General features: G+C 41.3%; 1 protein-coding gene across 14 annotated transcripts in view; it reads left to right on the plus strand.

The window, feature by feature from the left end:
* Positions 1-8,589: 8,589 nt before the first annotated feature.
* Positions 8,590-23,757, plus strand: part of STN1 (STN1 subunit of CST complex) — a 37,644-nt gene continuing 22,476 nt past the window's right edge. For 2 of the 14 annotated variants that reach the window (XR_012498436.1, XR_012498435.1), the window contains exons 1-6: positions 8,843-9,167; positions 9,469-9,662; positions 15,951-16,046; positions 18,149-18,217; positions 22,160-22,318; positions 23,194-23,314. Coding sequence is in view for 12 of the 14 variants with exons in the window: in XM_074339094.1 (XP_074195195.1) it covers positions 9,530-9,662; positions 15,951-16,046; positions 18,149-18,217; positions 22,160-22,318; positions 23,194-23,314 (578 nt within the window). In the remaining 2 variants the exon portion in view is untranslated. Of the gene's footprint in view, positions 9,198-9,240; positions 9,349-9,468; positions 9,663-15,950; positions 16,047-18,148; positions 18,218-22,159; positions 22,319-23,193; positions 23,315-23,757 lie in introns of those variants that run through there. The other 12 variants (XM_019725062.2, XM_074339095.1, XM_019725065.2 and 9 more) reach the window with 10 other exon arrangements.

Raw genomic sequence — 23,757 nt, forward strand, 5'->3', positions numbered from 1 at the left:
AATGTTGTTACATTAATAAATTAAATAGTATGAAATATCATATCATAAGTAATATAATAAAATAGAATGTGAGTTAATAATAAGAAATTATTTACTGTTTGTCTGAAATTCACATTTATCTGGGCATCCTGCATCTTTATTTGCTAAATCTGCCAACCCCGCTATCAAGAGAATTTTCAAACACACAACAGTAGAAAAATTAGTAGAATAAACCCACACGTAACCATCTCTCTACTTGGAGAATTATCAACATTTTGCCCCAATTATTTTTAATTCAATTTTTGTGCCTACCATTATGTTCCATGCTGAGGGAAATACAGAGAAAAATTATGTCCTTAAGTAACTTATCATCAAGAACATGGTACAGGGGCTGGCCCGGTAGCTCAGGCAGTTAGGGCTCCATGCTCCTAACGCTGAAGGCTACCGGTTTGATTCCCACATGGGTCAGTGGGCTCTCAACAACAAGGTTGTCAGTTCAACTCCTTGACTCCTGCAAGGGATGGTGGGCTGTGCCCTCTGCAACAAACAACGGCAACTGGACCTGGAGCTGAGCTGCACCATCCACAACTAAGATTGAAAGGACAACAACTTGACTTGGAAAAAGACCTGGAAGTACACACTGTTCCCCAATAAAGTTCTGCTCTCCTTCCCCAATAAAATCTTTAAAAAACCACACATACACATTCAAGTAATCAGTGCTAAAGTGTTTAGTGCTGACTGTAAGTTCTACAGGAGTTCAGGGAAAGGACCCTCAGTGTTGACTAGAGCAGATGAAGTAAGCTTGGAATTGAGATTGTGTTGGGCCTGGTAAAATCTGTATAAATAAGGAAGAGATGAGCAGGCTTTCCAGGTAGAGTAACCAGCATGACCAGGTTGAATTCACTTGGCTCTATAAAAAAGTCTCTCTCCATTTGAAAGCATTCACCCCCCACTCCACGCTTCACACTGTAATCAGCAGGTCCCACGGCAGCTGTCACCCATCCAGCATTACCGCAAATTACATCATCAGAACCGATTAGCTCTTGAAAGTGTCAGCACAATGGCTGTTCAATCTTCTCCGGGTGACTCGTTAATTAACCTTTGTGATACGCTGCCTTTGATATCATTGGGGAGTTCAATTTTTCCTTGATTGAAAGTAGCCCTGGGAAAAATCATAAACTGATAAGAGAAACAAAATTCTATTCAGTTGGCCAGCTTTATTCTAATGCTTATGAAATGCCAGGGCTACTTGAGCCGATAGGCACATGTCAAATAAATGCAGGATGATACTATATCTCATCTCTTGAATTTCATTAACATTTAAAATGGTCTATTTTTTCTATGCAAGTGACAATAACACAAAATAAAGGATTTTATACATTTCATAATTTTTTACTTTCTAATTCCTCTCAACTCTAAATGTAACTAATTCAAACACAGAGAATGAAAACTTGAAAAAATATTTTATTGAAATACAATATAGATACAGATCAAGAAATATTAAATGTATCCTCAGAAGCCCCTTTAGGCTCCCTATCCTCAGTCACCACCCCCAACTAAAGGGTAACCACTATCCTAACACCATAGAATAGTTTTGTCTACTTTTGTGTTTTTTGTAAATAGAATTATGCAGTATGTACTCTCTTATGTGCCTGGCTTCTTCCGTTCATTACATTCATGAAATTCAAAAGATGCTAATTTTAAAATGACTTTTGTTACTAAATGACTAATATATACTCAACATTTAAACATTAGAAAGCACACCATCATTTTTAATTAGTTTTAAATTGTATGTGTGTCTGTGCACAATTTATTTGATCAAGATTATAAGCTCTTATAAAGGTCCTGCATGAAAAGAAAGTTCTCATTTCTTTTTGACATTTTTATTAATCCTTTGATCCTGGCCTGTTATTATGACTATTAACCCCATTTCTCCAAAACTTAATCCTTAGCTCCAAGTGCCTTACAGTATTTGCAGCATCATTACAATAAAAATAGAAACATAAGAACAAGACACAGTGTATTTTCCAGCTGGTGTTCTCACTGGTAACTGGTGGCCTCTAGGCAAGCAGTTGTGTTACCAGCTCTGCCTCTCTAAAGACATCTGTCATAGCAACTCTCTGGGACTTTCTCAGAAGAGTGGGTATGCATCCAAGACTTGAGGTGAAGAACCAAGGTATGATTGTGTCCATTCAGCTCATTGTGAGCATGAGTCCAACTCAAAATGGTCCATCCATCTCATAAACTACCCTGTAAGCACAGGAATCTCCATTCTTGGCAACACACTGTGCGAATTTGTGTCTTAAATGGCCAGACATAGTGGTGCACAGGTGACTGTCACATAAGTTTACACACCACAAAGCACAAGCAGTGCCCAGCATTGCCCTGAGATACAACTCTTTTTTTAAAAAAAATTTTTATCGTGGTAAAATACATATAACATAAAATTTACCATCTTAATCATTTTTAAGTGTGCAGTTCGATGGTATGGAGTATATTCATATTGTTGTACAGTCATCACCACCATCCATCTCCATAACTTTTTCATCTTACAAAACTGAAATTCTGTACCCATCAAACAATAACTCCCCATTTTCTCCTCCCCCCAAGTCCCTGGTAACCACCATTCTGCTGTCTTCCAGATCTAGACTTTTAAAATGCAAAATGCAAAATTCTTTCTTAATCCAGGCTCGTGAGACACAAATGTTCCTTATGAAAAAGTCATTCTTTGCTCTCCAGCCCATTACTTCCTGCTCTGTTCGTCTTTGCAAAGGTCATCACCCGCATCTCTGGATCCCTTTTGGTCAAATCAGACCATTTGGGCAGGAAGGAGAAGTTCCTTGGTTTAAATGTAAGGACCTAGAGGTTGTCTCACCCTCGGCTCTCTCTTGAAGTCATTTCTGGTTCTCACTCTAGAAAGTGCTCCAGTGGCTTGCACTCTGGTTCACACCGTGCCTCATGCTGACTTAGGGATCTTCTTAATATTCCATGAGGCAGGATGGGCGGTAAGTAACTGCTTTCTTCAGCTAGGTCATTTCTGACCTTGTTCTATGATTTAGTCCTTCACCTTTAATTCTTGAGCTACCTCATTCTGCCTGACCCAACAGACCTACTGTTAACTACGAGCCCTACCATCAGGGACTTCCAGCCAGAGCTGGCTGAGAAGATCAGCAAATAAACTCCCCTAAATGCAACCATAAATCTGGACAAAAGTTGACTAAAACAACCATTTCAGCACTGAGAATACGTACATTAAAGGCACATAGTCTGAAAAGCATCTATACCTGAGAAACAGCTGAAGGTCAGGTAAGACAATGGGAGTCTGTGGCATTCTGGCCTGGGCAGCTCTCAGTCACCGCTCCCAACCCCCAGCCCCAGGTTGGCCAATATAGATGTTCTGTCAGGGCAGGGCAGGGCAGGCCATGAGTACGAACAGTACCTCGGCCACAGTCCATGGGGCTCATCCAATTTGGAGCACCTGTGCCTACAGGGAGACATGAAGAGCACCAGAGATGGTAATTATACGGGCTAATGTAAAAGACTATGGTTATCTTTTTCTCATTTCTTACCTTCTTTAAAAGACATATGACTGTAGAAATAAATAATTATAGCATTATCTTGTTGGATTTATAGCATACATAAATGTATTGTATATGGCAATAATAGCACAGAGAAGGGAGAAACGACTAGAGATATACTGAAACAAAGTTTCTATATTTTTCTAGAGAGTTAAATTAGTATTAATCTGAAATAGATTGTGATAAATTAAGATGCACATTGTAATCTTTAGATTATAAGTCTGAAAAATAACCAATTTTTCCGCAAAGCTAACAGAGTAATTTAAATGTTACATTGAAAATACTTAACATTAGAGAAGGCAAGAGGTGGGTTGTGGCCAGGCCATAAGGAACCTGGTATGAAATGCTAAAAACTTTGAACTTTATTTTGCAGACAGCATAAAGCCATTGAAAGATATTAGACTAGGGAGTAACATTGTCTAATTTGCATTTTATGAGGATCATCCTGGCAGCAGCATAGATTATTAGTTGAAGAGAGGTCAGGTTGGAGGTAGAAGGAGTAGTTGGAAGGTAGTAGAAGTAATTCAGGCAATAAATGATAAAAGGCAACAGGAGCAGGGAGGAGGGACTAAATTAAGAAAACACATTTAGGAAGCAGAATTGACAGGGCTTCTTTATTAATTGCATCTAAGGATGAAAGAGGTGTCCATGAAACCTTCTGGTATTTCGCAGACACAGTTGTAAACAGGATGAGTTTGACAGGAACCCAACCCATTGTAGCCAACTGCAAAGAAGAAGTCAATAGGTAATTAACCAAATAGTGTACATAAGCAATGGCTGAGCCCCCCTTCAGAGACACAGAGCTTTGGATGTAAATTCCATCTCTTTTACTTGCTGGGGGAAAAAAAAGAAAACCTACCTAATGACAACCATGTCTCATTCTTGAATGGAATACCCCAAGCAGTGAATCCCATGAGTTTGGTAACAGTGGTTGACTGGGATGGGGTTAGTTGAAAGTTAAGGCAAGCCAAATTACAGTAGATTGAATTAGAGATGGGGAGGTGTGGATAGGAAATGCATATGACTCTTCTAGGAAATTTAGCTTTGAACAGAGAGCAAGAGAGCAAGAAGCCAGTAGTTAGAAGAGCTGGGCTGGAATCTTCAGAGAGGCTGTTTTGTTAAAGTTGGATGACACTTAAAGAGAGGGAAGAGCACGCTTATGTGCCAAGAGGAAGCCAGAAAGAGAGAGAGGATGACATCGCAGGGATTGAGCAAGACTGCTGAGGAGGCAGGAGAAGTGATACAGGCGAGGCCGACTGCAATTGGCCCAGCAATATTTTCTTACTCTAGTTTTTTCACCATCATTTGGTGAACATCCCTAAGACACAAGTTTTAGAATAGATTCATTAAATTGAGTAGAGAAGTCTTCTTACAGTTTTTCTTATTCCTACCATAGTACGTTAGATGTGACAGGTATGCCTGAATTTTTTAAACACCCTATTGCTTACAGGAAGTCAAAACAGAAGCTAATTCAAGCCCTTTCAAATCTAGTTAAAATCTTGGTCTCCAGTCAGTTTCCCCTGCAGCTACCCTCTCCAGCCAGGCTGCTATGTTGGCTTGCCCACAACCATGGACAAATGTCAACTGGACAAATAAGTCTCCACGTAATCCTCCAAAAGAACAGCTTATTCGGGAAAAGAAAAAGAAACAAAGCCACCAAGGAATGTGTATACGCACATTCGCCAGCTGCCGTCCCAACCCGCCACCCACATGAAAAAAAAAGGGGCCAAGACCAAGATGGCTTCCCCCTTTATTCGCATCCCTGCCCCAGAAGTTACCACGAAGTTCAACAGGAAGTCAAGACTAGAGAGTTAACAAGGACTTCACCCACAGTCATCCCAGCTCTATGGTTAGGGATCTTAAGATTCCAGTTTACTTTTATCACTCATCCTGCTGCCTTTGCCCTGCTCCCACACCAACACAATATTATCCCCCTCTTTTATTTATTTATTTTTAAAGATTTTATTGGGGAAGGGGAACAGGAGGGAACAGGACTTTATTGGGGAACAGTGTGTACTTCCAGGACTTTTTTCCAAGTCAAGTTGTTGTCCTTTCAATCTTAGTTGTGGAGGGTGCAGCTCAGCTCTAGGTCCAGTTGCCGTTGCTAGCTGCAGGGGGCTCAGCCCACCATCCCTTGTGGGAATCAAGGAATCGAACTGGCAACCTTGTGGTTGAGAGGATGCGCTCCAAACAACTGAGCCATTCAGGAGGAAGCTCAGCTCTAGGTGCCATGTTCAATCTTAGTTGCAGGGGGCGGAGCCCACCATCCCTTGCAGGAGTCAAAGAGTTGAACTGGCAACCTTGTGGTTGAGAGCCCATTGGCCCATGTGGGAATCGAACCAGCAGCCTTCGGAGTTAGGAGCATGGAGCTCTAACCGCCTGAGCCACCGGGCCGGACTCTCCCTCTTTTCATATCAGGAGACTGAAAATAAAATCCCAACCTATCATGGCCTACAAGGTCCTTAGGGATCTGCCTTCTGCTTATTTCTCCAACTGTATAGCAAACTACTCTCCCTCACACTCTCTCTGTTTCTTGAACAGGGAAATACTTTCTTGCCTCCAGACCTTCACCCTTACCCTGACTGCTGCCTGGAATGCTCTTTCCTTAGCATTTTTCATGCATGGCTGGCTCCTTCTCGTCCTTAAGGTCTCAGTCTGAATGTCACTTTATCTGATTCGGGGAAAGTAGGTCTATATAAAGTAAATCCCATACCCTGTTATGAGTGATCATAATATACTCATAACACACTTTTTTTTTTTGCTTGAAAACACTGAGAACAGTCTGTACTTATTTTATTCACTTATTTGTTTACTGTCCTTTCCCTTCCCACACAACAGAATGGAAGCTCCATGAGGGCTGTACCCCGATCTGTCTTGTCTCCTTCTTACCCTCAGTGTCAGGTTATAGTGCTTGATAAACATGTTTTATGGATAAATGAATGAACAGCTTCTCCATAGTCTCAAAACCCAGCTTAAGCCCCACCTCCATAGTGAATAATAATAGCTTATACTTGTATGTACTGAGTGCTTACCTTGTTCCAGGGGTACATGTGTTATCTTAATTCATGAACCCCTGTCCCCCAGTTTACCTTCTATAACCCATACAGTAGTTATCATCCAGGCCACACTTTCTGTATTTAATCACAATTTAGCCTCATATTTTGTTATTTAATAATTACAATATGTTATATTTAATATACCACATGCATCACTCTTTATGCTCCAGTGAAATAAAAATTCTTAGTGCTCCCCCATAGCACACGGAGAGTGTTCAAAGTATGCTGAGTGACTGAAGATGGCCCCCAGGGTTATAATCTTAGAATAAGAACGTTGATAAGCTGTCTTTATTATAAACTTTAAACAGAAAACCAAACCCACCTTGCAAGTGGACAAACACCATTCTACCTGTAAAATATCAGAAATGGTTAAGGTGAGATAGTTTTAAGCTTTGAGGCTGGAGATATACAATTCGATCCCCTCATTTTCCAGATGAACTTGCTAAAATCTTAACTTTATTGAAGGGATGGTCTAGTCTGTCAAAAGTGTTTGCAAAACCACGTTATTTCACATTGAGAAGCCATTGGAAAGTTTCCTCGCATTGAGTGTTTACTATTGGGTTTTAAAATGCCTGCTTTGCAGTATTGTGAAATCCCAAGCTGAAGAGCCTTCCACTGTTCATGGTTTCAGGAGTCCCTTTGTCCACCCCTCGGCAGTGGCTTGGGGAACCTGGAATCTATCCTGATAGAGATGGCAGGGAAGAAGATCCCCCAAACTCTTCTTGATGCTTCTGTAGTCTGGAAATTGTTCCGTATCTCACCTTCAGGTGCAACTGACGACTCTTTCGTGTTTGGGGCTCAGATCAAAAGGAGCACCCCTAGGCTCCAAGGCCCCCTGCCTTCCTTATAAAAGATGACTTAGGGGTAGTTCACTCTGCTCGCCCCCCACCCAGAGTGTGGCTCTCCCCAACGCTGGCAGTAAGCTTAGTCCCCAAGGGCCCTTGTTTCTAGCACTGTACCCCTGAGAGCCATGAGTTATTTCGGAAATCTTCTCAGGCTCTGAGAACACCCAGCAGTGATTTTCTTCTTGGGTTCCACCCTGGAGCTGAAGTGTGCAGTCAAGAAAATGTCGCCCAACCTGTCTCTCCTCATCTGACAGGTCAGCAGGAAGCAATGTCCTACTGGATATCCTCCTGGGTATGCTTCCTCAAACAGAGCCTCTCCCTACTAGGAAGGGTGTCTTCTCTTCATGAAACCTTCAATTCCACAGACCCAGCTGTTCATTGCAGTAGAATCTGAGCAATGCTGTATTTTGCCAAGGACTCTGTTTTTTAGCTTCTTCAGTGGCCAGGGATGTAATTAAATGCCATCGTTCTAATAACACACATTTTCCATTCCAGTTGCTTGAAGTTCCTTCTCTGCTAAATAGTTTAGCAATTATCTCTTTGGCCACCACCTACCACCTCCGGGAATGGACTGCCAGAGTGACCTGTACGCCTGCCATTTTAGAGTCCCCATAAATTAGGAAAAACTCTTGCCATCTTGAGTAATGCCATGATGTAGCTTATTTATTTATTTATGAAAGTGGAATGTGGCTAGCTTTTCTCCTTTTAAATTAAGACTACTGGGAACGAGCACCATCAAGGTGGTCACAATTTACCAAAATGCCAGTTTTTCAAAATTCTTAAATGCACAACATTCTATAGTCTAGACAGAGAGAACCTCATAGTCATTCATTAATGGTCTCAAATTTAGCTACTGACATCTCCAAGCGAGACTGTAGTCCCAATGTATGTGTTAGATTATTTATGAGTGTAAATACATTTAAAATATGCTACAGGGTAATCCTGCTTTGGGTATTAGTTTATTTATTTCATGTACTATAGCAGGAACCAAAAAAAAAAAAAAAAAAAAAGGCGGGGGGGGGGGGTGTCCGAACCAGTCCCAATCTTGAAGGTCCTGGTTCAGGATCCTACCACGAAACTGGAGGTGGAGCGAAAGGGTGACATGGAGGGAGGGCGGGGTTTGGGCAGCCGAAATTTCCAGGCGAGCGCCCAAGGTCTTCGAGATTTGGGCGCTGTGCTCCCGCGGATTCCCGCGGGGTCCGGGAGGACGTTGAGTCTCGCGCGGCGCCGGAGTCAAAAAGCAAGCGGGCAAACCGCCGCCCCCAGGGCCAGCGTAGGGCGGAGCGGCGGCCGCGCGCAGGGTGAGGCGAGACCTCGTTGGGATGCGGCGCAGCCGAGGGTGGAATGGGGCGCGGAGGCGGGAGGAGAGGGGCGGCGCCGCGGGCAGCCGGGAAAGGCCTGGGCGGAGAGATGTAGGTCGGCCCCGCACCGTGGGGGCGGCGTCGGGGCCCCGCCGGAACTTCAGAGGCGACTTGCTTTCAAGTGCCGGAAGGGCCGGGCCTGCGCGCCCCGGGGATCTGGGGGCCGGCGCGGGAGGGGCTTCGAGCCTGTCTTTGGTTCCGGTTTCCCTCCTGTTCTGAGCCTCATGGAGTAAACCGGAACATGCAAGGGCAGATGGACGGACAGACCCACCCTATGTTCCCCCACATGTGTTTGGCTACGAGGGCCCCTATTCCTCTCTGGACCCCGCCCATTAAAGCAGTTTAAGGGTACGCCTGTATGGGTACATCTTCCAAAAGGTGCTGTTTAACGGTTTCGAAGTTGGTACTTTTGGGGAAGGAAAAACACGACCGTGGGGCAGAGGAGAGTTCAGGTGTAGAACCATAAAGGACTCAGGGGTCCTCGAGGAACGCCTCTTTCCCGCAATCCCGTGGCGATGCAGTTTGACAGGTCTTGGACCCCTGGGATTTTACCCCTCGCAGAGTTCTGGTTGCACGCCGGGGAGCAGCTTTGGGGCTAGGCCAACTTCCCCCACTTTAACCGCCTTGCATCCTCATTTTGTGTCTCTAGATTCTCGACTGAGTGATGTGAGACTTTCAGGATTTGCTGGAAACTACAGCCCAACCTCCCGATGCAGTCTGAATCCAGGCGGTGTGAAGAGGAGACCCCTTCCCTCTTATGGGGTTTGGATCCTGTGTTTCTAGCCTTTGCCAAACTCTACATTAGGGATATCCTGGACTTGAAGGAGTCTCACCAGGTGCCAGGTAGGTGGCTGGTACGCCTGGTGAATGACCTGTGGTGCATCGCCACCCCACCTCCCCCAAAGCTGGGATTTAGGGGCTTTCAGTAGAGCCTTTCCTACTGCAGGCTTTGAAAATGATAGGTCATTTTCAAAGCCTGGATCTTCAAATGATTTCATTTCTTTGCACGTTAAAAACAGTCTAAGTCTTTTTTTCAGTAGATGTTCGGGGAAGTAACCTTTGTACTGAGGAATGTTTTTACCTGCGTTTGAAGTCTTTCATATTTTAAAATGCTCAGTTGTTTTTTGGGGGGCCTGTTCTTGGAGGAAAGTTCACTGGACCAGGCATCCTCAGGCCTTGCTCCCTTTCCTAACTGTGCCACTTACCTGTCCTGGATGTGATTCACCTATAAAGAGTCTTTGTAGAAATGGGCATTAACCTGATTTTCTTGTTGGGTTTGTGGATGGAAAAGGGGCCACATATTAAACCTGACAAGCTCAGGAGACTGAAAATAACCACATAAGATGGCATGAGCATAAAAAATTTCATAACTAAGTGGGCCATAGCAGGAAGTCACATCTTTAGCCAAAAGCTTCCTTTATAAAGTTAATCTGTGCCTTTAAGTGGGCCTGTCTATTGTCTTTTTGCACCTAAAATGACGTCCTTGGAATGTCACTAATCCCTTTTTCCAGAAACAGAGCAGGAAAGTATAGAATCCCTCATTATTATTCTTGTCCCTTGATTAACATCTCTGTGTGAACTATAACTGTCCTGCACCCACCTATGTGAAAGAAGTACCTGTCTCTCCAATTTACTTTTATCCAATCCCAGAGATTCCGCCCCCTTTGCTTTCTCCCACCCCCTTGATCTATCACCAGTGGATTTCATGTAACCCTCCTCCTTTGATTCTATGTATAAAATAAGCTGCAAACTGCCATTTCATGGAGCATTTTCTCAGTCTGTTGAGGTTTTGCTTCCCGGCAATTGTCAGTTTGGCTCAAATAAACTCGTAGAAGCTTTCTCTTAGGCTGGATGTTTTTCGTTGACAGGTTTTTGTTTGTTTTGAATTCATATCAAATTTTGAATTTATATTAAAGTAATTTTAACTCCCGGAGCGGAAGGACATCATCTGCCTTATTCACATATGTAATCCCAGTGCTTAGCACAGTGCCTGGCGTGTAGTTGGGCCCTGAAGAAATAGCAATTGGAGCAACAAAGGTTTATAAGTGTCAAGTTGAAGAAATCACTTTTTTTTTATTAGAGTAGTGGTCACTAAACATAGGCTCTTCATACTTAAAAATTAACACATATAGTGTGGGGTAGGTTTAAATAATTTACATAGCTGTGGATGGATCTTCACATGTTTACTGTGCTATATGAGAAGTTTGGTTAAACTCTCTGCTATTTTGAATGACTAGCAAGCTATGAGTCAAGAATCTCAGGTATGCAGTTTTAATGAGACGGCGTTTTTTGTGTTTCCAGTTCTATGTACAAATATATTTGGATAACCTTATACTCAAACCTTTTGTACAGATTTTTCACCACACCTTTATTTCTTAATTATTGTTGGAAATGGTCTGTTTTTTCCTTGGAAGGCAGCCATCCTCCCCCACATTCATCTGTTTTCCACAACAGTTTGGTATTCTAAATAGCACATCTCGTCAGGGAGAAATTAATTCATACCAAACGCCAGCCTTGCTTAAAGACCTTGTGTAGGTTCTCAAGGGAAGTATCGGGTGTGACAGAGCCTTAACTCTTCCAGTGGGTGAAGGACTTTATGACGTATTAACAACAAACCAAAGAAAGCTGGTCCTGGTGATCTTTGCTGTATCACTAGTGATAATGTTCCAGATGTGGTTTTTTAAATGAAACCTCATAGTTGAAGCAGACATCAACCATAATCCCACATAACGATCTTTAGATTATACTGTAGGGTTTTAGGGGTGGGAAATGCCACTGGTCTAGGTTTTTATTTTTGTGTTGTTTTTGTTATGGTTTGGTTTGCTGTAAAGAAAAAAACTTCTATTTTGATTGCATAAAATTTACAAGTGTTTAAATAGCAAAGAATATCAAATAGAATAACAAAAAAGTTAACCAAAAATTGGTAAAATAGAAAATGAATGTATAAGAAAGAATTTGGTTGGCCTTTGTCCTTGGTTCCTGGGAGATCTCTGGATTTCTAGAATGATAGGAGTGTCTTTGTTATTCATGGTAGCTCCCTGAACCACACCTGGGTTTAGGCTAATGAGGTGCTTCTTGCTGGGCCCCAGGTAGTTTAGGAACCCCGGGTTGTGTGTGCCTGAGAGATCAACCCTGTGATTATAATGTTGGGCTTTGAGCCAGGTGACTTCAGCCCCATTCCTTGGGAAGGGAGGGGGGCTGGAGATTGAGTTTCACGTGGCCAATGAGTCAATCAATCATGCTTATGTAATGAAACCCTAACAAAAACTCTGGACACTGAGGCTTGCATAAGTTTTCCAGGTGGTAATCATACATCAGTGTGTCCTGAGGACATGGAAACTTTGTGCTTGGACTTGTCCCATGTATCTCTTCATTTGGCTAATCCTGATGTGTACCCTTTATTATAAAACCATAGTTGTAAATATTGCACCTTCCTGAGTTGTGTGTACCGTTCTAGCAAATTAGCAAACCTGACTGAGTCATGGGAATCCCTAAATTTGTAGCCGGTTGGTCAGAAGTGTGGGTGGCCTGAGGACCCCCCAAATTTGGGGTTGGTGATTGAAGTGAGGGCAGTCTTGTGGGAGACTGCCCTTAACCTGTGAAATTTATCTTATGCTGAGTAGTTAGCTACTGAATTGCCTTGCAAAGTGGTTGCAACATGTCAACTCCCCTAAATTAACCTGTGAATTTAGGATTAAACTAGTAAAAAATATGAGGTTTGACAGTGGCAGTGGTGTTTAGATTTAGGGATCTTTTTTGTTTTGTCTTTTTGTTTATGGCTCATAGCATGTGGAAATGGTTTATTATTACAAATGTCTCTAGTCATGTCAAACTTTAATGATGGGATAAATACATTTTTTATTTAAATCAAAATGCAATACTTATATTGTCTAAGTCTAGAGGGTCCAATGAAGTAGAAATAATGTATTCGTAAGAATTGTATTAAACAAATACATATTTTAAAAATATTAGGCATTTTAATCAAACTTTAATAAGAGCAGTTGTAGCATCAATTAAATAACAGCAGTTAGACTAAAAAGACATAAATCAAAAGTGCTTTTAAGAGAGAAAACACAGGTAAATGTCTTGCTGTGGATATGGCTGTTCAGGGCTCTGCTGCTGTGAAAGCTGAATCAGACCTGCCTGCGGCCCTGGATCCCCGAGCCCTCCCGCTGACCCTCCTCCTTCTGGGGACCTGATGATCCAGGCATCGATGTGTTTTGGGTCTCTGTGGGGGTGCACTTGGGGAAGGCTGCAACTTAAACTTAACATTAGCCAGTATCTGTTGTGGTCACTTTCTATTCTTAGCTTGCCAAGCTTTCTCTCAGTCCCCAAAGCTGCCATCCAATATTCTTAAGCTGTTTTCCCATAGAAGAGAATCTTTCGTTGCTAGAAGGAAGTGGTTCTCTCCAATTCTTTTTCCATGTCTTTGGCCATCTTCTTGTAGAGGTTGCACCTCTGATATGTATCGTTCATGTTTGTATACACTTGGGAAATTTATTTTTTTCTAAGCAGTGTATTTCCTCCTCAATTGCTTTTTCTCTGAGTGTTTCTATTCGAACCATCTGTTATTTTCTTCTAAATTTGTTCTCCGTTGTTCTGTGATGCTTTTAAGATGTTTTTCTGTCAGTGACTTGGGATTGGAAGGATTTTTTGCATCTCTGAGTGACTATGTTTGTCCTTGAAGGTGAGCCATTGTCAGTCCATGACATGAAAGTTTAGCTCCCTTTTCTGCACTTTTTCAAGAAAGTCTGTTGTGTCCTCAAATGAAGACCTGTTCAGATTTTTATCAAGTGTTGCTCGACACAGAGTTTGTACCATTGGATGCCTGGCCTCCACGTGACTTGAAGACTTCATTGGCTTTTGTTATTAACATAATCTTCTCATTGCCTTTTCCAAATGCTTCAACCCAGGCAGAACACCTTTTGGCTAGCTCTTTTCCCCTTAAAGTGTGTTGGCTCTTTACTATAAAAATCATCATAGCAGCACATACCAAGGTGTCCCAAGGAAACCCAGAGAGTTCTGGGACTGTCTCAAGCTTTCAGACGTCATCAGCAAAACGTCCCATAGTGGCTCTAGCACCAGCTGGAGAGACATTTCGGGGGCAGGCAGAAGGCCCTCCATGGGTCGGAAGGGCTCCACAGCTGTGCCTCTGATTGCCAATGTCCTGTGGGTCACAGCTATCCACACGGAACCCTGGGGAGTGTTCCATCTCTAACACAAACAAGTGCCTGGCAACCAGAACAGACCATAGTTGGGCTGGGGGAGGGAGAGGCCAGTCAGATTCTAGAAAACACTTCTCTCTAACTTTGCTCAGTGTACAAATAGAAAGGGATATTATCTGTACAGTGCATTTGTGGAAGCAGAAAGGGCTGACTGCAGCCAGAGCCCAGCCTGTAGTTCTGGCCACTCTAAGCCCCACCTGGCCCTCCAACAAAGTTGGAGGAACAGAGCAGTGCCATGCCGTAGCCCTTCTCTGCACATGAGCGTGTCAGGGCATGGTGGTGGGGTACAACTTCAGTAGCGGAGGCCATGCCCACATCTCTGGGTGAGGCTCATTCTCCCGGTTTAAGCTTCCCTTCTGCCAAGCAGAGACGTAGGGAAAGCTTGCCTGCAAAGGTCCTATAGGGATTGCCCTCCTCTAAGATGACTTCTCTCCTTTGTGTTCTGTCAATGCAGGCACGGGCAGAAGACCCACGGGTCTCACCAAAGGAGGTAACCAAGAGACCCGTATTTCAGTCATAAGAACTCAGAAGTCCTTTGGAACTGTCTTGCTCTTAAAATTTCATCCACTAAGTATCTTTAGAAGTATGCCTGTAGAGGCTTCTTCTTTTGGCTAAATTTATCATCTTTTTTTCCCCTTCAAACCACGTCTTACTCTTCTAGAAGTTTTGGCTGACTGGGGCTCAGAGCCTCCTTGTCTATTTCCTGGGACTCTACTGTCAGCACCTCATCCCCAGCCTCTATATGCTCAGGGGAAACAAAAGACTTGTCAGTGGAGGCCAGTCTGGGGGTTCTGAAGGGTGTCAGGGTTCAGGCCATAGATCCCTCTGAGAGTGTGGGAAAGAAAGGCTCTGACCAGGCTTGATGGGAGCAGGTTGGGGAATGTGTCCAAGTACCTGAAGTGGTAACTGATTCTCAGCTTACAATTCATATATTTATTTAAAAAGGAAGTCACCATTTAAAAATGTATAGCCTCTTCCTGAAAGTAAAGAATTCAGCCATAGTGGGGAGAAAGAAAGAGGCTAGAGAGGATTTTAGTCAGGACTCTTTAGCAGCAGGTGACAGAAACACAGTGCAAGTATCTAAAGACGAAAAATTCAGGTGAGGATTTTGGGGGGCCACAGAAGGAAAGCTCTGCAGGAACCAGGACAGCACTGGGACCTTGGGAAGGAATAAGGGACTCACCACTTCCAGGAGTCCCTCTGTCTGTCTGGTCCCTAAGTCTAAAAAAGGCCCCTGGTTATAAGTGAGTAGGGCTCATCCTCCCAGGTTTCTCCTCTGGTGGGAATCTGCCTGCTGGCATCTAGCGTCTAGGTTTGAAAATAAGAGTTTCAAAAAGTTTGAGTTGTAATCTGTTGGTCTCAAAGCGTAGTGGTTTGTAATCTAATTATCTTCTCTTTAGAAAAAAAAAAAGCTACTGCTAATTCATAGAAATGATGACTGGTTTCCTAGAAAAGTATGCCGAAAAAACCAAAGAAGCCTTTCTCATGATTTCCTCTCCTTCCTTTTCCAGTCCCTCAAAATACCGTGCTGCGTTTGGTCCTATAACATAATGACTGTTTTCAGGCCCTTGTGAGAGTTCTACAGGGAGGTACATTTCATTTTCACAACTGGAAAGATTAGCCAGATCCAGCTGGGCATCATTGGTTTTCTTTTTTTCCGCCCTAGTACAAGCTTCTTTAAAGCCAGGCCTTCTCATGACCCTTGAGGAAAATACATCTGATTACTTGGTACTTGCCATTTGTCAAGGGTTGTTTCTTAAGTCTGGAATTTCAGCGAGCAGCATGCCACTGATTTTTTACATCCACCCCACCCTCACCCCCACCCCCATCCCTACAGTTAACATTGACTGAAGCAGAAAATGTACTTATACATTATGTGGACTTTGCCTCTTTTTTTAAATTTCAGGTGTATATTTTTACAATGGGCATCCAATAAAACAGGTAGATATCTTGGGAACTGTAATTGGAGTGAGAGAAAGAGATGCTTTCTACAGTTACGGAGGTAAGAACATTTATGTCTGATATTGAGTTTATGTGAAAGGACCACGCTTAGCTGAATGCTGAATTTGAACAACCCCAGCCTTTCAGAGCACCTGGGGACTCCTAGACCTCATGCACTTTCCTCTATTGGGAGCCCCTTGCAGCCACCGACCTGAACTAAGTGTCAAATGAATGATACTGACGAATACTGTCAGGTGAAAGATGCTAGAAAATTTCCCTTCCCTCATTATGATGGAAACTTTTTAAATAAAGGGTTTCTATAGTTTGGATACCAGTGAATTATTAGAATATGAGTTTAGTGTCACAGGTCTTGATTTTTTTCGCTGAGTTTAACGTAAGCATTTGAATACATTGCCTTGTGCAGCTCTAAGATCCTCTGTGGTTAAGAGGCCAAGCTCGATATTTTGTCAGAAGCCTAACTTTGAATTTCAATCCTTTGCTGTAATTGATGTTGTCCCTTTTTGTTGTGTTGCCTTAAATCTGTGTTCTTCTTAGTCTACTTGGGGAAAGACAAGGCACTTGAACTAGGTGACCGAGAACATTTCATTGGCAATCTGTGCATGATTGATAACTTACAGATATAATATCCTTGCATTTCTTCAACATTTCCAACCTCCAGTACTATGAACAATATTTCAATGAACAGCCTTCTTGAAGATGTATATATCTCTGTGTATTTGTTCTGTTTTTCTCCTCAGGATAAATTATTGGAAGTACAGCATATGAGGGTATCAGTGTTTTTAATATTTGTCATTCTGTTAATAGTAGTTGAGGAAATTATTTAAATTTGCTTCTTTTTTTCTGGTAACTAGGAAATTTAGTGTACCGACCTGTTTATTGGCCATTTTTATATCTTCCATGAATCACACGTTCTTTTTTCTTTGCCACTTGTGGTCTTGGTCTTTTTCTTATTAATTTATATGAGCTCTTTATATATTAAGACACTAACCCCATCATTTGGAACATTGCTATACAAATATTAGTGTTTTGTTGGTCAGCTATATCAGACTTTTAAAAATAAGTTCTGATATTCAGGTCTGCTTGAAAGAAGTCTCTCCCCACCAGCTATGAGCCCAAGGTTAAAAAGTATTCACCCATATTTTCTTCTCATCTTGGCTTAACTTTACCTATATTACATTTAATAAAATAAAATCCATCTAGAATTTATTTTAGTGTAAGAAAGATTCTTCAGTTTCTGCTTTCAACACAGATTTAAACCAGCAATGGAAATAATTTGCCTTATGTTTCTCATTTCTTACATGTGCTTTTACAACAGTCTAGCTGATGATTTTTTAAAAATCATTAAGCTCACTAACCCCATGTTTAGCAACCTCTGCTCTGAGTTTGTCAGAAATTAGGCAAAGAGACAACACCTATCATCCCATAGCAAACATCTCCAAATACCTGTACAGTTATAAATCCAAGTGCAATGGGAATTCTTTGATTTTTTTTTTTTTTTTGTACTGGGAATAAATAAGCCAGACCAGTATTGTTTGTGACCAAGATATAATTATTTTCTATTACAAAAATAAAACTCTGCCCTTCTATGATGTACTTGGCTGTCTTTACATCCCCATGCAGTGGTAAGGCGTGGGCAGAAGCTCTTTCAAAGAGAAGTCCGGGCCCAGAGACTTGGATTACTTTGTCCAGGTAAGTCAGGAGCTAGTGGAAGAGCAAATGGTGACAGAAGGCTGCTCTAAGTGCCTCTAATTATAGACCATGTGACACTCTCTTGTTGTAGGTTAGGAGAGCACAGCTGATTCTCTATATTAGCAGTCATTGAGATTTTTGCATTTCACTTCCAGAGGACGCTATTTTCAGGAGAGGTGTAGGCAAGAATCATTAGTACCTTTGAGGAAGGGTAAGTGAAATGTTGACTACATTTCTTTGGGCTTATGTATCATTTTGACATTGCAGACCAGCAGTTCCCACTGGTGTATAGTGAGAGATTATGTCTAAAGTGGAAGGAGAGTTTGATAAGGGATTTGCCCAACCAGACTATTGAAAAAGGCCCTCTTTCACTATGGCTGAACCCAGTGACAATGTGTTAATTCACCAGCAATGCTCAAATATCTCTTCTACTTTTTCACACTTCTCTTGTAGTGGATGATAGCACTGGAGTTATAAACTGCATCTGCTGGAAAAAGTTGATCAATACTGAGTCTTCCTCAGGTAATTTTTTTTGCCATGTTCCTTTGCTCTTCAGCAAACCATTGGATTTTACTCATGGGAGCTCATCAGAAAGCTATAGGGCTAAATTTTCACATTTATCCACTGGTGAATTACATTGACCAACTTGAAGCCCTGTGCCCAAAGCTTTGGCTACTCTGCAAACTGATACTGAAACGGAGCCACTTGTTTTTCTTTCTCCCATTTCTTTGCTGCTCATTTCCTCCTAAGCCTACAGGAATGTGACTAGGTTCCTAGGAGTTTCAGCATTTCGGTCAGGTCAATTCTTTGCTCCAGGCAGCTCACTTGACCAAAGAAGATTTTGAAGACTGGCTTTTATGCTGCCATTCAGATACAGATTTTTCTGAAATATTTACATGCTCAACAAATGTACAAGGAATTCTAAGATTGATGAGGAGGTAGGACTGGATTCCTTTGAAGTTAGCCATTAAATAATAGAAACTGAAACAGAACTTTAAAATTGTATATTGACTATAACTGAAAAAACATTTGGAATTTCTTGAGTATATTTTAAAAGTTCTTCGGTAGTTTTTTAAGTTGCTTGAGTTCGTAATGTCAAAAAATATTTTGCAGTGTTGGTGATCATTTTTGGTTCTAGAGAAGCTACAGAAACTGGTACCTTGTTTTTCTCTGTTTTATAACACACTCAGTATGGTACTATACAGAGTAGGGCTATTCAGTAAGTGTCTGCTCTCAGAGCTAACACCTAGTATCTGTTTCCTTGTGTTCTGCATGGTAAGAATGTAGTACTTCTTTCCTTTTTGCCATTACCTGTCAGAATCTCAACCTCCTACTTTGACTCTGCTGACCAGTGGAATGGTTCTTTGGTTACTTTTCTGATGTATTTAGCTTAGAATTTGGCCATCGGTTTCAGATAAGTTTCGTATTCCCATTTCCTAATTTGGGAAAGTCTAAATTAATGGCACTGTAGGAAGTTTGCTTAAGAAGCTTTGTAGATATGAAAAAAAAAGAAAAAAACTTAAAAGAGACAACAGGCTTTTGAGCAGATATCTCTTAGGCAAGATATAAATCTATAAAACACCCAGATACTTGAATTTTCATATATGTCGAGGGTATTAATATCACTTGCAGATTTATGGTTGTTGTATTATCATGATCTTCATTCAGAAGGGGTAGTTTGAATATGCATACTTGTTCCATGCCAAGGGTCAGCAAACTTTTTCTGTATAGGGCCAGATAGTAAATGTTTTATGCGTTGTGGGCAACATGGTCAGCACTGCCATTGTAGCACAGAAGCAGCCATAGACCATACAAAAACAAACAGGCATGGCTCTGTTCCAGTCAAAATTTATTTGCAAAACAAGTTGTGGATGGAATTGGCCCATGGGCCATAGTTTGCAGGTCCCTGTGTTAGACATTGTTTTAATTTTCAAAATCAACTCTTTTTTTTTTTTTTTTTTAAGAAATGACATCATCAAGAATATTATATAACTCTTAGACTTTATAATTTAGGTAAAATAGCTATCAATACTGAGAGTGAGACTTTTATAATATCTGTAAGTAGATCAATAGAGAAATAATCACAGTGGATAGACTTAATTGAAAATTGCTTTGAGAATAAAAAGAGAGGGTAAGAATATAAAGAGAAAGCCTGAAAATGATTCTCATCATGTTATATATGAAGTGATATCTTTAAATTGTTCCTGAGTAGCCCATTCTCTCCTTGTAATTTAATTGCCCTTAGAGTTAAAGCTTCTACTGGAAAGTGGCCAGCAAAGACTAATTTTTTTAAACAAAATTTTAGTCTGAGTCAAAATTATGTTCCAGTCAGTTGAGGTATAAGAATATGATATTAACTCCTATAAATGTCACATTGAATGTACCATTTGGACTTAGCTTATGAGAAAAGTTAAGATAGGTTGGCCCTTAATATTAGAATTTTAAAGAGGGTTTATCTTTCAGGAAGGAATAATAGGCAACTTAAAATGAAATTCTGTCAGGCTCCAGCCATCTCATTATATTCATTAAATTACCCAGCGTGAGCCCTCCCCCACCCCTTTTTTTGGCAGTTTGGCTGACCCTTTAAATGAAAGCTGGGCCTCTTTTTCTCAGACCAGCCGTCAGTAAGATCATTTCAGCGGTGCCTATGAAGCATTATTATCACCTGTAATATCTGAATAATGGCAGTGAAATTTATAAATACATTTAAAATTCAGCTTAAGTAGAAAAGGATGTGGAGATAGAAACACAGATGGGATAACCTTTTGAAACGTAATACTTGGGTATTTTCTGAAGAAACCCAGTAAGCTGAGTGACATTAATGCTGATTGTGTCAGATTCCTAACTGTTGGTTACTAGATACACACAGTCTTCCATGCTCCTGAGGTCGCTGTTTCCCTTGGTATAGTAGATGCGTTAAAAGAAAAGTGATGCGTTTGCACATTACAAAGCCACAGTTATCTAAGTTGCATTAAATAGCAGGATATTTGATTAATATACCGAGATTCCTTCCTAGTATACGACAAACCAAAAATAATACAAAAGTCAGAAATAAATCAGCATTTATCAAATGTTGTTGGTTCAGCTAGATAGCAATATTGAAAAAGAGGTAACGATGATCCCTACCTTGCAGCTTACATAAAATAACCCAAAGAAGATAGAGTCGTGTATTTATCCCAGGATATATATGTTAAGGTCTCCTAAGTCCCTGGGAAAACACTGAAAGTTATCATCAGTGACGAAAGGGATGGACTAAAAGTGTTTTTTTTTCAAACTCTTATGTCATACAATGAAATGAAAGAGAAAGAATGCAATGGAATAGGGAGAGTGGATGGAGTAAGCATACCTTGACAAATCTTCCCTACAAATCTTTCAGAAATTAATATAAAGTGTTCAAAAGAGATGAAGGGCTTATACATAAAGAATACAGAGAGAAGATGATCTCATATAAAAACACATAGCCTTGCTGGCAGTTTAAAAGCAAAATAAAACATTATAGAATTATGTATCTTTTAAGGTATTAAAAATCCAAATGGCTGAAGCCAGTGTAGGAGCTGCAAGCATGCACACAAGGCTGGTGACACCTGATAAGAAGAGAATAGTTTGATTGTTTTTTTTCTGGCAAACATTCTGACAATACGTAATGAGCTGTGAACCTGTTTGTACTTTTCTATCCAGTAATCCCCAAAGAAAGATCCCAAAGAAAACAGAATAATTTTGTCTGGAGGGCTTAATTGTTTTCTTTCACAAATAGCTAACATTTATTGAATTTTTCCTATGGATCTGGCATTGTGTTAAGCTCGTGATCGTGTACATGGTCATGTAACTTAGATCGTGCACAACTGTATATAAGGTGGACTCTGTTGTTTAAGTTTATAGTTTTAAGTGCATATGAGGAGGGTCCGGGGGGTGGGTGGATATTAGCCTAGTTACCCAACAAAGATGAGAGGTAAGGGATTAGGGTATTGAGCACGTAGGTGGGAAATCAGCCTAAGGTGAATTTGCCTCCCTCATAAACAGAACCACAGATAGACTGTTGGGTCCCTTTTCCCCTTATGCCAGACCTCTGTCTCCCTGCAAGGACACTTGAAAGGGTTGTTGAGAGCTACTGCCATCAAACCTGGCTGAACTCATGTAGGATTCAATTCAGAACCACGTAGAGCCCTTTACGCTGGTGATGCAGGGGTAGGAAAGAAGGTGGAGCCACATCAGAACTGGCCCACTTGGGTTGTCAGGTCTCCTCCTAGACTCTGTTACCTTCACCATACTTTTCAATAATTACAGCTGACGCCTTTTATTCAGTAGAGGATTTTGAAAGGTTATGCATATTTCCTGTAGTAGAGCAACTAATCAGAAGTAGAATAAACAAATGCCTTGTGTTGGTATTACCCCAAAACTAGCTCACAAATGTGGTGGAGTGATTGTGTTACGCATTCTCTTTCCTTCTGACCCTAACAACTACAGCTGCTCCAAGTGCAAGAGAGCTGAGCTTAACCTCACAGTTTAAGAAGCTGCAAGAGACCACTGAGCAGAGAACAAAGGTGGAAATTGGGGATGTTATCCGGATCAGAGGTTATGTCCGCACGTACAGAGGAGAGCGAGAAATCCATGCGTCTGTTTATTGTAAGCACAAGCTACTTCTGCCAAATTGGTTGTTATTCTGGGTGTGTGTCCAATAAACTTGTTTAGCTAAAAGTCAAACTTCTAAAAGGTTCAAATAAAAAGATCAACTCTATTTAATGGAAGAAACTGTATTTCATAACATGCTTTCTTTAGAAAAGCAGCATTTCTTAAATTTATTTTGAAGAAAGGTAACTACAAATAAATTGGCAAAGAAAACAAATGATTTATTTTATTTAACTTTTCTTTTTTTTTAGTTTCAGGTGTACAAAACAATGTAATAATTAGACGTTTACACCCCTCACAAAGTGATAACCCTCCTCCCCCAGAAAACAAATGATTTATTACTATGTATAACTGGAAATTTTATTCAGACCACATAGTAGAACTTCTGAAGTACTTTGAAGTTCAAAAGTGTGAATCCATTTAGGGCAGATGTTCATATTCTTCAAAATGATGGAAGTTTTTGAACACCATTGAGTTCATTAACTTTGAAAGAAAACAGCTAATCAGATATATGACAGTCCTGTATCATCAGAGTGATGCCTTTTGCACTGCTCCGGCTGGTTTTCGCTTGGCAATCTGGTGGACAGCCCCTGTTGTCCACCACGCTAACAGATGAGTGAATAAGCTAATGTGCTTTCCCTAGTCCCAGTCTACTCCTGGCCAAGCCTGTGACACTTAGGGCATTGCGTTCCCTCTTGCAGGATGACTGCGAACTATTTAGTGCATCTAGACTGTATGATAGTTGGGCACCCGCAAGGAAGGAGACCCTCTGCCTCATTTATTATACTTGTTGTCCTAGCGGCAATTTGGACGTGGGAAAGAACTGATCTCAGTGTAATTTCTGTGGCATATTTTCCCGTGTGGCTTCTTAGATAAAGTGGACGATCCAGTGTACAACATTCAAATTGCAAGGATGCTAGAGCTGCCCAGTGTCTACAGGAAAGTTTATGACCAACCTTTCCACAGCCCAGCCCTAGAGAAAGAGGCACTAAGGTAAGTTATGGCCTGTCACTGCTGAAGATGTGACCACAGCAGTAAGGTCAGCAGGGGATAGCTCAGATGCTGGAGTGGCCCTGAGTTCAAATCCGGAAACTGTCCACTTACTCACTTTGAGGCTCTGGGCAAGTCTGCTCACCCTCTGTGTGCCTCTGTCGTCATCCCCATCCATAAAGTGAAGATGTAATAGTAGAGATGTTCTGAGGTTGTTGTGAGGAAAATATATGTGTAACTGGAGTCCCTGAAAGAGTGGAGGGAGTGGAGAAAAAATATTTGAAGAAATGATAGCTGAAAAGTTTCCAAGTTTGATGAAAACTAAACTCACAGATCCAATGAGCCCTAAGGCAAAAAACCTGAAGAAAACTGCACTAAGATGCATCATAATCAAAATACCTCACATGACATGTTGTATTAAAAACTACAAAACACAATACCAGTCG

This window comes from Rhinolophus sinicus, linkage group LG07 (genome assembly GCF_036562045.2).
Source record: "Rhinolophus sinicus isolate RSC01 linkage group LG07, ASM3656204v1, whole genome shotgun sequence".
NCBI lineage: Eukaryota > Metazoa > Chordata > Mammalia > Chiroptera > Rhinolophidae > Rhinolophus > Rhinolophus sinicus.